Source organism: Stigmatopora argus, chromosome 17 (assembly GCF_051989625.1).
Source record: "Stigmatopora argus isolate UIUO_Sarg chromosome 17, RoL_Sarg_1.0, whole genome shotgun sequence".
Taxonomy (NCBI): domain Eukaryota; kingdom Metazoa; phylum Chordata; class Actinopteri; order Syngnathiformes; family Syngnathidae; genus Stigmatopora; species Stigmatopora argus.
Window position 1 is genome coordinate 12,684,951 of NC_135403.1, and position 16,262 is coordinate 12,701,212.

Consider the following 16,262-nt stretch of genomic DNA (forward strand, 5'->3'; position numbering starts at 1 on the left):
AATTCGTATTTTGTCTATTGACAGTGTTGCCCATCCTAAAAAAAAAAGACGAACGACGGACGAGTGATACTTACTGAGCTATTTTGACATGACATCTTATTGATTACATTTTGAAACGCCGATTTCAACAGCAGGTGAATTTCACAAAGCATAATGGCGGTCCGTGAGAACCGAACAAGCGTCACCTAACTTGATAGCCTGATGAAATGAGACCAACTTTAATTGTTCATTCATTCTCTGAACCGCTTTGTCCTCACAAGGGTCGCGGAGGGTGCCTGAGCCTATCCCAGCTGACCGATTCGGGATACCCTGAACCGGAAACCATAAGCAGATTTGTTTTTTTCTCATTTTAATGAAAAAGTAATCAGCAATGGACAAGATGTTTGCGACACACATTTACAATGACAACATATTTACATTCCTTTTCCTTTTCTCCGCCGACGACGCTCAGCTGACCAGGAAGGCCCCGAAGAAGCTGCTCTTCTCGTCGGCGTCCACGGCCGACGCGTCGGTCACGGTGACGAAGAGCCGGTCGCCGGGGCCCAGGGCAAAGAGACCACCCTGGTGGGCCGAGTGCAGCGAGAACTGCGAGTGGCGAGACCAGCACGACGTCCGGCTGGTCTTCATCAGCAGGATGGGGACCGGGTAGCTGCTCAACTGTGGACGACGGAGGTCTACGGTCAGTCCGGCTTCGCCCGGCTCCGACCCCCACCGTTTGGCGTCATCACCTTTTTGTAGACGTACTGTAGCAAAGGCCTCCCCCGGTCCTGGTCCTCGGCGTCCTCGTCCTCCGACGCCACGTGACGGAAGTACGTCTGCGCGTAGACGTAGTAGAGGCCGGGTCGCGGGACCACCAGCTCGCCGTCCACCAGCTGGATGTCCTGCAGGAAGGCCAGCCCCTTCTCGCCTTCCCACCACCAGATTTTTTGGCCGTGGACGCGACGGACCAGCGTCGCCGCCGTGGCTGTGGAGCGGAGCGTCAATCAAGCAAATGTCAACTTTTATGTTTAAAAACGTGTCTGCTTTCAATCAAATAAAAAAACACAATTGAGATTAAAGACGCAGTCAGGCATGGCAAAACATACACCAGCTTAAACATACGGACACACGCTAAAAACACGATTTTAAAAAGGCAACGGAAGCAAACCTGTGTTGGGTTGTACTTTATTTAGCCATTTTACAATATACTCCCGTCATCATCACCCACAAATCCATCAAAGTCCTCATTTTCTGAGTTTTATACGTTCGTCCAGGCGGCCACAATCATTTCGCAAATAGTGGCTAGCTAGTAGCTAGCGTAACTTTTCCAACGGTGCTTTCCATGCTTCAAAAAGCTGTGTTGATGTCGATGTATACAGGCCACAATCCATTGGGTGTATTGACAAAAGAACTACATATCCCAGCAGTCACTGCGCAGTACTTTTTCTACGGGAAAATAGTAGACTCGGTCGGGGGCTGCTTGCCATAGTTGTGAGAGCTGTAGAGGATGGTGTACCCTATCCACTGATTTATTATATTTTATCGTGATAACAATTTTAGTATTGGTCGATATATAAGGCGCACTGGATTATAAGGCGCCCTGTCTATTTTGGAGAAAATTTAAGACTTAAGTGTGCTTTATAGTCGTGAAAATACGGTATTTAAAAAAAAAAAAACCCAATCGGCGACTCACCGGCATCCGTTTTAGGCACGAAGCTCCCCGTGACGTGGGCGCCGACTTTGGGTCTCGGCGCGCCGTCGTCCTCTGGCGAGGGCGGGACTCCGAACATTCGCTCTTAAAGCGAGAGTGGAGTCAGAGAGGAAGCAAAAAATAAAAAAAGTACAAATACAACACAAGAAGAAATTGGCAGGCCTCACTCACCTTTAACCGCTGACGAAATGTACTTCTGATAGCGTTGCGTTAGCGACTGCAGAAAAAAAAACAATCAAAAACAAAGCATTTTGGCTCAAGACAGTGAAAATAAACAGAACCAATGACGAGAACTTGGCTCGCGATAGCGTCGTGTCGCAATTGCGGAAAGCGTTAAGGCCACGAAAGAGCACGCGAGGGCGCCGCCTTTGCACGCAAGACGTCGTAAATCGTTAATTGTCGCCGTCGGCCAGAACACAGACGAAGTTGGAATCTGATTGGACGATGTAAAAGCACCTCTATTGAAAATGAATGCACACCTGCACATTTTACAAGTGACTTTTATTTCTCGGATGACGCGGAGCCGAGTGCCTGGCAGTTGCGTTGCGCGCATTCCTCCGCCGATTAAAGTTACATCAATGACTTCTTTGTTTGGCGTTTTTTTGGGCTAGACCAGAAATGTCAGACCCGGGTTGGTTCGCGGGCCGCGTTAACGTCAACTCGATTTCATGTGGGCCGAACCATTTTAGATATAATATTTAGATATTTTTTTTAATAAATGGATTACAACCCCTGAATATTCCGTTTTTTTATAGATCTAAAACTGTTTATTTTAGCTTTTTTATATATTTTTAGATTTTACAAAATGATTTTTCAACTAAAAACACAGAAAAAATGGATTAAAAAATGACAATGATTGATTTAAAAGGGGGAGAATCAGGAAGTTTAATATACATCTATACTCTTCATTTTAATTTAATCCTAAAGCAGAAAGTCGGCACTTGTGATTTACTTTCCCGGGCCACAAAAAATGATGCGGCGGGCCAGATTTGGCCCCCGGGCCACCACTTTGACACATGTGGGCTAAACAAAGCCTCTTTCTTTGCGCGTGTCTTACCGTGGCGCTTTCAAAATATTGGCTAGGGCGACTTTTACGGCCACACATTTGTCACATCAAGTGAAGTCAAAGATGTCGCTTTAAATGTTGTTGACAATAAAGCATTCAATTTCAAGTGCGTTTATCTTTTCTTTTTTTTACCTTGTGGACGAGTTGCTGCAGTTGCTGCGTGACCTGCCAACACGGATGGCCCCTGGTCGCGGGGGCGCCGGTGCCGGCGCCTTCGGTGGAGGTCTGGCTCTCCAGGTCCCAACCTTTCAGGCAGGACACGCTGCTCCGGGAGAAGGTCTCCTTCAACTGCCCAAAAGTGAAAGAGAAAGAGAAAGAGCGATTCATTACGAGGCGGAAATGAAACGGTCGCAGCCAGTCAGTCAGCCGGTCGGTCGGTCGCTCCGACTCGACCTTGGGGAGGGAAGGGAGAAAAAGCAAAACTTCCTGATTGTACTTGGGAGCGGAAAAGGAAAGTGGATCCCAAATCCCCGGACTCAAGTCAAGCGTTTCCACAACGCGGGTGGTGGAACTTTATTTAACGTTTTTCGGAGGAGACGTCGCCAAAAGGAAGGAATACCAAGAATCATCATTTTTACTTGTAAAGTCAAAAGAAATCAAATGAAAGGGGAAATTTGCCACCGTGTTTTTTTTTTTTTTTTATCATTTGCATCTCGGTCAAGGACGGTCAATACGCGCACAATTGCTTAAAAGTGGACATTTAAAACGCACGATGTTTTGTGTTATTTATTTATTTTTTAAGTGCTTAAAAGTGGACCTTTAAAACGCACGCCATTTTGAGTTAATAATTTTTTTAAGTGCTTAAAAGTGGACATTTAAAACAAACGCCGTTTTGAGTTTAAAAAAATTAAGTGCTTAAGAGCGGACATTTAAAACGCACACCATTTTGAGTTAATAATTTTTTATAAAAGTGCTTAAAAGTGGACATTTAAAACGCACGCCGTTTTGAGTTAAAAAAAATTTTTAAGTGTTTAAAAGTGGACATTTAAAACGCACGCCGTTTTGAGTCAAAAAAAATTTTTTTAAGTGTTTAAAAGTGGACATTTAAAACGCACGCCGTTTTGAGTTAAAAAAAAATTTAAAAGTGCTTAAAAGTGGACCTTTAAATCGCACACCGTTTTGTGTTGAAAAAAAAATCCCAGCCATGGCGCAAATACGACATATTAGTGGTGCACGATATGAGAATATAAATGGTGGCCATCCCTAACTTATTCTTAAAGTACTTTAAGTTCTTACTCTTTTTTCCCCTCCTTCAAGGGACTTTGACTTTTCTCAAATGGGCTTCCTTATTGGACGTGTTCGTGACGGCGTATCGACGGCGTACTCACGGCGTCCAGCGAGGTGGCGAAGCGTAGCAAAGTGAGGACGACCAACAGGCTCTGCAGCAGGACGGCCGCCAGCAGCGCCAGTCCCAACTTGGCGGCCCAGCCCGCCGTCATGGCCACGGACGGAGCGCGCGCGCCGCCCCGGTACGCCGCCTCGCTCACCCGCAGACTTTCGGCGCGCCGGCTGCGACGACGGACGAGGAGCGACCGGTCTGTGTGACGGAGAGAGAGAGAGAGAGATAGCCGAAAGGGGGAGGAGGCACGGGGGAGTCCAGGCAGCTGCGGGTGAGGCGAGGCGAGGCGGTCCGGGGGAGGCGGTCCGGGGGAGGCGCGCCGTCTGCCTTTGTCTGCTTTTGGAAAGTTCATTTCAACTGGCGTTTCCTGTTAAGAGTACAGAAAAGTCAAACATAAGTTATAAAGATAAGCTATAAATAAGGGTTTGCCTCAAAGCTAACATGCTAACTCACATGTGTCAAAGTGGCGGCCCGGGGGCCAAATCTGGACCGCCGCATCATTTTGTGTGGCCCGGGAAAGTCAATCATGAGTGTCGACTTTCTGTTTTAGGAACAAATTCAAATGAAGAGTATAGATGTATATTCAATTTCCTGATTTTCCCCCTTTTAAATCAATAATTGTCATTTTTAATCCATTTTTTCTGTGTTTTTAGTTCAATAATCATTTTGTAAAATCTAAAAATATATATAAAAAAAGCTAAAATAAACTGTTTTAGATCTATAAAAACTTAACATTCAGGGCTTTTAATCCATTTATTTAAAAAAAATCTAAATATTATATCTAAAATGGTCCGGCCCACGTGAAGTCAAGTTGACGTTAAAGTGGCCCGCGAACCAACCCGAGTCTGACACCCTTGTACTCCTATTCTAATTTTTTTTTTAACTTCCTGTCAAGCGCACGGGTCAGAACATTTGCTAGCGAATCCCTCCCGCCCGCCAGCGTGTCAACTTGACGGCGCGCCGCGTACGAGGCGCTCCGCGGCTGCGTGACGTAGCATGTCGGCGAGGTCGCGGCATCCGATGGGACGGCGCCGATTGGCCGGGAGCCACGGGGAGAACACCCACATCTGGCCTCCATCTCCTGGGCCAGCCCCACGGGAGACAACCCACGCTAAAGTTACACTCCCGCACCGGGTTCGCCGTGGAGGTCAACGACGTCCACTCTCGCCGCGGACTCCGCCCCCCTCGCCAAAATTTGGAGCCACTTCAATGTCCTTTTGCTGCGTTTTAAGTGGTCGAAAAGTCATATGCTAACCGTTGTGCGCTCACGTGCAATTATATGCGTACATATGTGAATTTATACATGCAGATGAACACGCCAAAGGCGGGCAAATTGGTAAAGTGGCGGCGTTGCATAGTGGAAATTTTGGACAGAAAAATTAAATTTACCGAGACCTGCAGTCTAAAAGACAAAGGACTTAGACTAAAACTCCCATGAACCTGTTTTTTGGGATTTATATCAAGCGGAGAGGAACTATTTGCACTGTGAGTACAGTATTGAACATATTTACATTTTTATATATATATTTAGATATAAATACATTAGTCTTTTGATATGCTTATAGCTGTAAAACTTTAAAACGTATTGTGGGGGTGATCCTACTTTGAGAATTTTCGTTTATTGCGGCCATGTCTGGTCTACATTAACTGCGATATTCCGGTAATTACTTTCAAAAATCTAATTGCTAAAAAAAAAGATATTGACAAATATTTTCCCACACATGGGCCGCAAATGAGTTGGATTGGATTGGATAACTTTATTCATCCCGTATTCGGGAAATGTCATTGTGGCAGTAGCAAGAGGTTGATTGGACAGAACAACAACGCAAAAGCACGAAGTCCAAAGCAAATCAAAGTAAATGGGATCATAGAGAATCACCAAATCAAATCATTACGACCGAAAAGCAGCAAAAACAGGTTGTGATGTTCCGCTCTTGACATTTCAAGGTTGGAAGAAAAGAAGAGCTGATTGCGCTATTATCCGCTCCGCTTATTTTTTTTCTACTTGGCGCGTTTTGGGAGTCATCTCGCGCTTCAACGCACGCTCGTGCGTGTCATTGTTTTTCTTGGAACGGCCGGCGGGCTTCACGGGAAGCCTCGTTGGCCCCGATGGAGCGCCGACCAATCCGTGCGGAGCGGTGATGCGGCAGCAGACCCTTTTACGACCAATTTGTTGTCAACTGGGAGGGTCGGATGAAGAAAAAATGGAATCTTTGAGGCTCATTGAGGCCGTGTACGGTCCATTGGTTGCCGGTCTTTTGGTCGCCGTCTTTTGGTCGTCGGTCTTTTGGTCGTCGGTCTTTTGGTCGTCGGTCTTTTGGTCGTCGGTCTTTTGGTCGCCGGTCTTTTGGTCGCCGGTCTTTTGGTCGCCCGGACCGCGACAACGGGCGACCAAAAGACCGGCGACCAAAAGACCGGCGACCAAAAGACCGGCGACCAAAAGACCGACGACCAAAAGTCTGGCGACAAAACAAGGTAAAACAACACGGTCTACGCATCAATAAAAGCCAACAATGGCCATGAGCAATTTCACTGAGCCGACGTGTGAGTGTAGAAGAGTTTGTAGGTACATGCGTTGTCCCTTTAAGAAGCGACGTCAGTTCAGTCAGGGTCTTAACAAGTTCTCCAACAAAAAACAATAAAAGTCTGGGAAATTTGGAGCTTTTCTTTAGCCTAATAATTCATAGGCCATTAAGTATGACTAAATAGTCATTGGCAGTTTGTATTTAGGGAATTTGAGCAACCATTTAAATGGTAATTATCAATAACCTTCCGGGCGACCAAAAGACCGGCGACCAATCGACCGTGTACCCATTGAGGCCGATTGTCAAAGACACCCGGAGAATCAGAACGTTTCAACTCTTTGTTTGGGTATGGTTCCGAGCGAGGGGGCGTCACGGAGGGGAAGGCCACGAGTGCGAGGAGCTGTTAGCGTGTTAACGAGTGGGAGGGAGGGGGGGGGTGTTTGAGGAGGCGGGGGTCTTTGATGGAGCTGCTGACGTGTTGACAGAAGGAAATTTGCTGCGCCAAACAAGCACATCATCTGATATCTTCTTCTTCAGTGCTGACGGACGACTAATCAGAATTTTCAAGAAAATCGTAATGTTCAAAAAATTGGGGGACTTTCCGAGCTTTTTTAGTCGTTTTTGATTACGTATGAATAAGCTTTTTGTGTGTGTGTTTTTGGATGTTACTTACACAAGAGCAGGGAATTTTCAAGCGGTGTCACGTAACGCCAGTGTCCAAGCGGCGGGGCGGGGCCAAACATCTGGCTCGCCACAGCCAATGATGCAAGACCACTTTGCGTTTCATGCTAATATTCACCTAAAAGTAGATCAAAAACAAATGATGAAAAAAGTTCATGTTTGCCTTTCTAAGAAAAGAGTTTTTTTTTATTAGACATCAATTCACCTGAAGATAATAAATGTCAAAAACTACTGATAAAAAAAGCAAATACATTTCCCTTTCTAGGAAAAAGACAGTAAATGTGGAATTCCCTCATCCATCATTTCAAACCAATTGACATCTGCTAGTTGCATTTTCAAGAAACGTGTGGTCCGTTGTGGTGTGGCCCCGCCCACCCATATAGACTAGCCTAGCCTAGCCTAGCTTGTCAGGAAGAGCGAACAATGGCGGTGGCGATAACGAGGCAGGGCGGCTTTCCTTTGACATTCCAAGCGCTTGTTTTCACTGCCTGTGTTTTTCTTCAACTTCATCATCTGGGTTCTGATTAATGGCGGGGGATGGGGTGTGTTGGGGGGGGGGGCTTTGGGGGACACCCCAACGCACCCACCCCCATCCACCCACACACACATATGGGGCAGCAATGTTTGTTTTCAATCAGCGCCAATCGCGGCTGGATATCTTGTTGCTCGTAACAAGGGGGGCCCCACGTCCCCCCAGGATCCCCCCCCCCCCCCCCTGATCCCCCCCCCCCTCCCCCACGACCCCCCAACGAAGCATTCTTGCTGGTAGCGGCGCCGGCATAACTCAACGTAGCGAGCCGTGGAGTAAATCTGCCCGAGAAAAAAAAAAGAAGAAAAAAAAGGTCTCGATCCCAAAATGGATGACAATGGCGGGGCTGTCCAAGTTTGTTTTTCTTTTTTTTTGTTGGCCGGCGCTCGCTTGGCTTTTCCGAGGCTGTTTTATTTCTTGGGTTGCTTTTTTTTTAACGACCGCGTTCCGTCAACGCTTATCTCGTAAAGCGAGCCCACTTTTATTCCTCGATGCTTTTTCCGTAAGACAAAGTCCAAATTTGGAGATGAGATTAAGTCTCAATTGAAAGTGAGCGGGAGGGTCGGCAGATATCGTCGGTCAAATAGCTTGTGAAAGACAAATGTGAAATGGCGCTTCAAAAGAAAAATAACCCAAGTTTAGCAATTACAGTGTGAAGATAAACAAAAAAGGACTTTTGATCGGTTTGGAAAATTAAAAATGAAGCAAAAATGTTCTTTTTCAAAAATGGTCATGTTTCTCCTTTCATTTTAAAAAATATATGAAAAAATATTGGGCCAATTTTAGGTCGCCGGGTGTTGCGACCACTCATTTTTAGGACCAGAATTGAACGTCTATTATTGCTAAACTCAATGCGGTACTTGGACGTTTGGTCGCCCGGACGTTTGGTCGCCGGACGTTTGGTCGCCCGGACGTCGGTGGACATCCATCGCCGTCAATGGCAGCCGGACGTCCATCCTAAAATTGGACAGCATTTGGACACGCAATGTAATTTATCAAAGCTAGGGATTGAAACATAAGACAAAAGACACAATTGAAGGTGAAAAATGTATTTTCTAATTTACTTTCAACATTAAGAACATATTCAACGAAAGAAAGCAGTCTTTAAATTGAGAGTGATGAGCGGTATTGCAGGGTAAAGGGAAATGAATGAGGTCATTGATTTTTACTATAATTTGGACAACGTCGGTGGGCCGGATTAGGGCCGTATATGGCCCGCGGGCCGTAGTTTGAAAAACCGTACACACGCCAATACGAGCGAATCTGGCGCTGAATTGCATGTACACACACGCCAATAGATCTGCCGGGAGCGAGCGATATTTTGGTATTAATGCTCTCTTACATTGTCAATGCAATTACAAACTCACTCTTTCTCTCATGATGATCATTTTGAGAGCGAGAGAACCCGGCGACCAAACGTCCGTTCTACCAAACGTCCGGCGACCAAACGTCCGTTCTACCAAACGTCCGGCAACCAAACGTCCAGTCATGCTCAATGCTGGGTTGGAAGATGGAAAAAAATGCTAATTTTGTGCCTGACGGACTGCAATGACGGTGCCAGATGTCCAATCCATTTGAAGACAGAAGGCCCACACAACCGGTCGCCTTGCCCCCGTCCCTGCGGGGCTGTGTGAGCCAAAGCGCACCGCAAGAAGCATCCTTCAAGCCCGAAACAAATCAATAAATCAACAATCATTGCAAAACATGTTTCATTTGTTCGCGCTCATGTGTGGCACACATGGACAGCCAGCCAAATATTTTTGGGGAACATTTTTTATCTATTTTTTCTATGCTCGTTTGGCCAATACTGGGCCGACAGTTATTTTCCATACACTTTTTACAGCGTGAATCCATTTAAAAGTGCATTTCTTTGTTTTTGTTGCAATTTTTTAAAAGAAAATTGAAATGCAATTTACTTCCCCAAAATTTCCAAATATTATTTATTGTGGAGTTAACATTTAACAATATCTACATATGAAAATAGCCCAAATATATCAAATTCCTAAATTAAGAAAATAAATATTGTAGTAAAAAAAGTTTCAAAATAAACCACTTCAAAAAGGGTTTAAATTTTCACGTTGTTTTCTCTATGTAGTATTTTTGTATTGCTTTAAGTATTTTTTTAACTCGCCGTTATCAGTTGCCAAATCTATTTGACGTGAGAGGGTTGGCAGCCAATGACCAAACGCCAAACGGATCATGATTGATGGCCGGCGAACGATCGGACGCATGTCGGAGTGGTTTTGGAAGCTTTTCACTTTGGCTCCATTTTGAAAACATTTTTAAATGAAGCTTCTTCCACGTAAAAAATAAATAAAATATGAAGTGAAGTAATGATTTGGCGGTCCAGATTTTCTCCTAATCCATCCGAAATGCGTCTGGATAAAGTCTTCCTTTGGATGAAAAGCCACAATGTGAAACATGGATCAAATTTATCCGTCAAAAGAGAGAATGTAAGAAAGAGCGGCGCCGAAAAAAAAAAAAAAAATCAAGGCAGCTGACAAAGCTTGAACGTAAAGAAGTGTGACACTTCAAAGTCCGCCGGCGTTCTTCTTCGCTTTTTGGACGCGCATGCGCGACCCGGATCGCCGCGACGTCTTTCAAGTGGAGCCGCCCTTGGACGCCGGGGGGGGGGGGGGGGGGGGGGGGGGGGGGGGGGGGGGGGGGCGGCGAGCAGCTGCAGCTGACCTCGAAAGCCGCGAAGACGCCGCGTTCGCACGCCTTTGCTGACTTTAACTCTTTGCCTGCCAATCACGGCAATGGACGTCCAATTCAAGCGCAGGCATTTTTTCAAAATACAATTTAAAATGGCAGTTGGACGTCAAAGTTTACTGTTGTCACGTGCATTGTAACATATTTTCACGACTATAAGGCGCACATAAGTCTTAAATTTTCTCCAAAATAGACAGGGCGCCTTATAATCCAGTGCGCCTTATATATGGACCAATACTAAAATTGTTATCACGATAAAATAAAATGAATTAGTTGATAGGGTACACCGACTACTATTTTCCCGTAGACAAAGTACTGCGCAGTGACTGCTGGGATATGTAGTTCTTTTGTCAATACACCCAATGGATTGTGGCCTGTATACATCGACATCAATACAGCTTGACGAAGCATGGAAAGCACTGTTGGAAAAGTTACGCTAGCTACCAGCTAGCTACTATTTGCGAATGGATTGTGGCCGCCTGGATGAACGTATAAAACTCAGCGTTTTCGATGACTCATTTGGACAATTGTTCAATTCGGACACAGAAAATGAGGACTTTGATGGATTTGTGGGTGATGATGACGTGAGTAAGTTGTAAAATGGCTAAATAAAGTACAACCCAACTCAGTTTTGCTTCTGTTGCCTTTTTAAAAACGTGTTTTTAGCGTGTGGGTGTAGCGTGCAAGAACTCTATATCCCAGCAGTCACTGCGCACCGGAAACCGGAAAAAGAGTCTGGGGCTGCTTCCGGTAGCCAGCGCTATTGCGGTTCGATATTCATCCATATATAATATATATGCGCCAAAAAAAACGGTGCGTCCTTTGTGTGTTTAAAATACAGAAATAGCACTTGTTACTGACACTGCGGCTAAAAATATGATGCGCCATAGTCGTGAAAATACGGTATTTCAAAGTGTAACTTGACGCAATTTAATGGCAAAGTTGTTGCAAATTAACAGAGGGAGCTTATTTGGCAATGTTGTCACATTTTAACGTCAACATCGCATTTGATGAAAGTCGGACTTCCGAAATGGCGCTCCAAAAATCCCACAAAGTCTCGAAAGCCAAATTGGGAACAGGAAAACAGCACCAAGTGGGGAAAACATGACAAATAAGTTATCTTGTTCCAACCAAAACAAAAACAGGTTCTCTGGGCTGGAGGATAACCGCAAACAGTGGGAAATCTGGTTTGCTTGACGACCAATCATCGAGGTTGCTTAAGTGTTCCCTGATAGACAATAAGGCCATTTAGTTTAGTTTTTTTTCCCCCCATGACTTGTACTTTATTTTTTTTATAGACATGTGCACGCCTTAATGATTGCTGGACTATTTTTATATGTTTTGTACGAGTGGTATGCATTATTGTCTGTTTTTTTGGCCTTCAGATGTGTGTGTGTGTCTAGGACTACTCCCAAGGTTCATTGTTTGGGGATTTTAGATTTTCTAAGTAAAAGGAAAAGTTAGCCAAAAGCAGGAAGCTTGCCGTGATTAAATCAATCCGTAAAATGTGTCAATGGAACTCTTTGGCTTCTGTTAGTTTTTATTTCTCTATTTTCTTTTGGGTGGGTTAGCAATGTCCATTTATCAATTCAAGATAGGTTTACTATCAACATTTTCTTGTTTGGAAGTTGATATTAAAAAAAGATGTTATGCTTGGTTTTAGCAGTAGCTTTGGCTTCTTTTCCTTCTATTGTTTTTACCAATGTTAACATGAGTGGCAAGCAAAGCTAAGCTTAGCTTAGCCTAGCCTAGCGTCAGATAGTTATTAATGGATAAAATCGACAATCAGAATTATGGATGATATGTTCCACTTCGAAGTAACAACTGTGATATACCCAACACATTTTGCTTCAATTAAAAATTGCCCCATTTTCATACTTGTTCAATTATTGTGTCCAACCGACCTAGCATAGTTTTTTTTTGCTACATTAGAGATGACCGTGATATTCAATAGACTTCAAAAAAAACATTCTAAAGTAAACTGACGAACACCAAGCCCGCTAATCAAAGAGTACATATATATTAATAGATATTTATATATTTTACTTACTTTTGTCGTGGAAAACAGCAGGTTGGAAGTGTGTTGTGACATGGAATAAGCGTTAGCTAAAAACGCAAAAAAGGTTGACGAGGTAACAGGTGTACGTAAATTAAAGCCGAGAAAGGAAACTCGTTCCTCCAAACTTTACATCGGATATAACACATCAAAAATGCCCCCAGATGTCACTTAAAAAGTAAAACTATAACAATCCGTTTTATATCGCCGTAAAAATCAAACGAGACATTCAAACAATTCGCTTAACGCGTATCGCTCTTCTTCTTTGTTAATGAAATGAAATTCACAGCGTCAGTGTCACTCCTCTGCCGCTACCTGGCGGGCAATTTCGGAACTGCCTCAAAGAACAGCAAATGGTAAAAGGGAAAGCCAGGGGTCGGAAGCCATAAACAATTCTTCTTTTCAAATGTTTTTCCTTGAGAGCCAGGCTCATAATTTAAAAATAAAACACTTTTTAGTCATTTCACCACTTTTAAAGTTAAAACGTCCCTGAATTATTTTGACAACATTGTTATGCTTTTGCTAATCAATGAGAGAATGCATGAAGAAGTCTAATCAAAATAAACTTATGATTAAAAAGGTGCCGCTCCTATTGGTGCATTCGTAACTCGGCTTTGCATATTTTAGTTCACAGGCTAGCCTTGTGCACCCGTGAAAAGAGCCACATATGGCTCCTGACCCCTGGCGTAGACAACCAATGATAAAGCGGACCTTTAAAACCCAGTGTAAGACATCGCTAATGCTTCCGCCGCCCGGAAGCTAACGCAAAACGGAGAACGCTTGCCTCAGAGATTCCCGTCCAGCCATTTGACGAAATTGTCGACGGCCCGGCGGCCCACGCCGGACGCCACGGGCCAGTACGCGAACGACAGGCACCCGTGGAAGCCGTCCTCGTAGTGGTCGGAAGTGACCGGTACGCCGGCGTGCCGCAGCCTCTGCGCGTACATCATCCCGTCGTCTCGCAGCACGTCGAACTCGCACGTCAGCACGTAGGCCGGCGGCGTCCTGGCCAGAACGTCCGTCTCCGCGAGGAGGGGCGCCGCCCTGACGTCCAGCAGCGCCGGCGCCCGCTCCAGCAGACCCGGCGTGCCCCTCGGCACCACCCGCGGGCGGAAGTTCTTCTTGCGGCGGGCCGGTAGAAGAGCGCTCCAGTCCAGTCGGGAGCGCGCGGCCGGGCCGAAGACCACTTGGTCCAGCGCGCTCTGGTTGTTGGCCAAAAGCGCCGACTCCAGAGACGGGTCGGCCCCGAGGTAGATCAGCCAGAAGCGGGCCATGACGGGTCGGAAGAGGATGGGCACCGCCTGGTTCTGCTGGTAAGACGGCGTGTGGAAGTCCAGCGCTTGCAGGACCGGGTAGATTAAGGCTTGGGCCTTGAAGTGAGCCGTCAGGGTGGCGTCGGAGCCCAGCTGCGGAGAAACGGAGGGCGGCTTTTCCACGGGAGATTCTCAAGAACCTTTTTCAAAGAGCTACGGTGGCGTCGACGTCACCTCCTGCGCCACGGCCGCCGCCAGGTTCCCCCCCGAGCTGTCCCCGGACACGCAGAGGCGATGGCGATCCAACCCGTAACGCTCCGCGACCTCCTCGGACAGAAACGCCCGCGACGCCGCCAGCGCGTCGCGGTACTGATCCGGGAACACCGCCTCTGGAGCCAGACGGTAACTACAACCAAAAAGTAAAGGAACACAAACTTGTTTTAAAGGGTGTGCTCCCTCTAGTGGCAAGAGAAAATATTGCTTCATTCAACCAGAGTTCTGTTGTATTTCACCTTTGAATCCCAATGTGCTTTTTTTTTTTAACTTACTCGACAGATATGACCACAGCGTCCAAATCCTCGGCTATCTTGCGGCACAAAAGGTCATACGATCGCATTCCTGAAGAGAAAGAGGAATCACGTGATATCATTCATCAATTCTTTGGGATTTTACACATCGAAAAATCATCAATATCACACGAGGTCAGGTACAGAAAGTTGGACTCAATATTTATCACTAAACATGATACTAAAATGCCTTTACAACGCTGATAAATAAATCTAGTTTATCGTTTTGTAATGGCCAACATCGCCCTCTGGCGGCGGAGCCCATGTTGCAACGTGTTCAATTTTAAAGTATTTTTTTTAAGGTAAAATAGACCACGTTAAAAAGCGAGAATATTCATATTAAAGCAAAATAATTTGAACGTTAACACCCGTCAAGTTAAAAATACAGTACGTTTCACATTAAAAAGCCTAAACTTTTTGGGTGAAAATGTGACAATTTTCACGTGAAAAGCGTTACAATTGATTTGCTATATATTATAGTATATGGCTGAAATTGCATACAAGATAATAATAGCAATAAACAATAAAATTGGCGTACTTACGTCCGCTGCCGAGGGCCCACCCCCCACCGTGGAAGTAGACCACGCCCCTTTTGGCCTTCCGGTCCCCTCTGGACAGGAAGATTCTGGCGGCGACGCCCCCCAGCTCTCCGTCGCTCACGTGGACGGTCGCGCTGGATCGGGCCTCGATGGTCTCCACCCACGACACCACCTTGTTGAGCAGGTGCGCCCGGTGGCACACGCCCAGCGACTGGGCTCCGTCACCCTGAGGGCACAACGTACAACAACCCCGGGGTGACATTGCTTTGTGGGAAAACTATTGAAAGCAATGGGGTGTGGGAGCGAGAAGAACGAGTCCCTTGTTTCAGTTACGCAATTGCCGGTCAAAGGTCACAGCGATAGTTTGAAATAAATACAGATAATCAGCAGTGTTGCAATGATATTTTTTGCGCTCCCGATACCTGGATAATGCAGATACAATACATATTTGTTTTAAATAAAAGCCAATTTAATAAACATATCTTAGAAAGGATGCTTCTATTTTATAGCTAACACATCGATACCAATGCTAGTATCGGTGCAACGCTTGTAGCTACGCGTTAACAGATTTGTAAGTACATCCCAAAATTAAAATTGCATATCACTAGAATACGTCCAATCAATTTCAAATGTGACGTTGCGATCAAATGAACGCTGCCACTCCTCCCAGTCCAAATGGATTGGCCATCTAACACCGGTGAAAAGTGAAGCTACTTTTGTCATGCACTCAATTGTATTTATTGAAAAGGCTATATACGTAAATTCTACATTTTTGCCCCCCCCCTTTAAAATGATGAAATGAATGAGTGATCATACTCGCAGGAATAGCTTATTATTAATTTTCTAACCAAAGAAGGACCAATGGCTCCCTAAAAAAAATGAGCATCGTTGAACCAAGCAATTGTTATTGTTTCCACACATGGCAAATAATAATAACAAGTGGTATAATCACCCCCTGCAACCCTCCCCCAGGCCAGCTGTTCTGTCAGGGCTCACCGCACGCATTAATCCCCGGAAGAGGGCGTCCAGGAGCATCAGCTTCCACGGCTCGCACACACCGCCCGGCAGCGGCAGGTACACGTAGTAGGCGGCCGCCGACAGGAGCAGGGCTCCGGCGTAACGGAGCTTCATCACTGGGTTGCGCACCGGTGAACGGTGGCTCGGCTTGGGCTCGCTGGCGAACGCCCTCCCCGCCCGGGTCTCGAGTCAGTGGGGGCGGCCACCTTACGCCGGGTAATGACCCCAATTTCAATGTAAAAGTTGCGCTTGCTCTTCGCGTCAGTTGGCTGCGCGCGGTAGCGTCGGA

At 45.7% G+C, this 16,262-nt stretch overlaps 2 protein-coding genes across 3 annotated transcripts; both read right to left on the reverse strand.

Annotated features, from left to right (window-relative positions):
* Positions 1-332: 332 nt before the first annotated feature.
* On the reverse strand, positions 333-9,449 carry LOC144091506 (tumor necrosis factor ligand superfamily member 10-like). Of its 2 annotated transcripts, XM_077623896.1 has the most exons (9): positions 9,366-9,449; positions 7,294-7,419; positions 4,549-4,636; positions 4,085-4,462; positions 2,889-3,044; positions 1,862-1,907; positions 1,673-1,774; positions 729-964; positions 333-657 (listed from the first exon to the last, which is right to left on the reverse strand). In XM_077623896.1, exons 3-9 carry the CDS (start codon positions 4,621-4,623, stop codon positions 448-450), a joined length of 1,203 nt encoding a protein of 400 aa, XP_077480022.1. In that variant the 5' UTR covers positions 4,624-4,636; positions 7,294-7,419; positions 9,366-9,449; the 3' UTR covers positions 333-447. The 2 variants fall into 2 exon arrangements, with proteins under 2 accessions (XP_077480022.1, XP_077480023.1); XM_077623897.1 differs by lacking the exon at positions 4,549-4,636.
* A 3,666-nt stretch (positions 9,450-13,115) lies between these two features.
* Positions 13,116-16,246, reverse strand: LOC144091442 (neutral cholesterol ester hydrolase 1-like). The gene is made up of 5 exons (XM_077623752.1): positions 15,953-16,246; positions 14,960-15,182; positions 14,400-14,469; positions 14,086-14,257; positions 13,116-14,004 (listed from the first exon to the last, which is right to left on the reverse strand). Exons 1-5 carry the CDS (start codon positions 16,085-16,087, stop codon positions 13,384-13,386), a joined length of 1,221 nt encoding a protein of 406 aa, XP_077479878.1. The 5' UTR covers positions 16,088-16,246; the 3' UTR covers positions 13,116-13,383.
* Between the last annotated feature and the right edge of the window lie 16 nt (positions 16,247-16,262).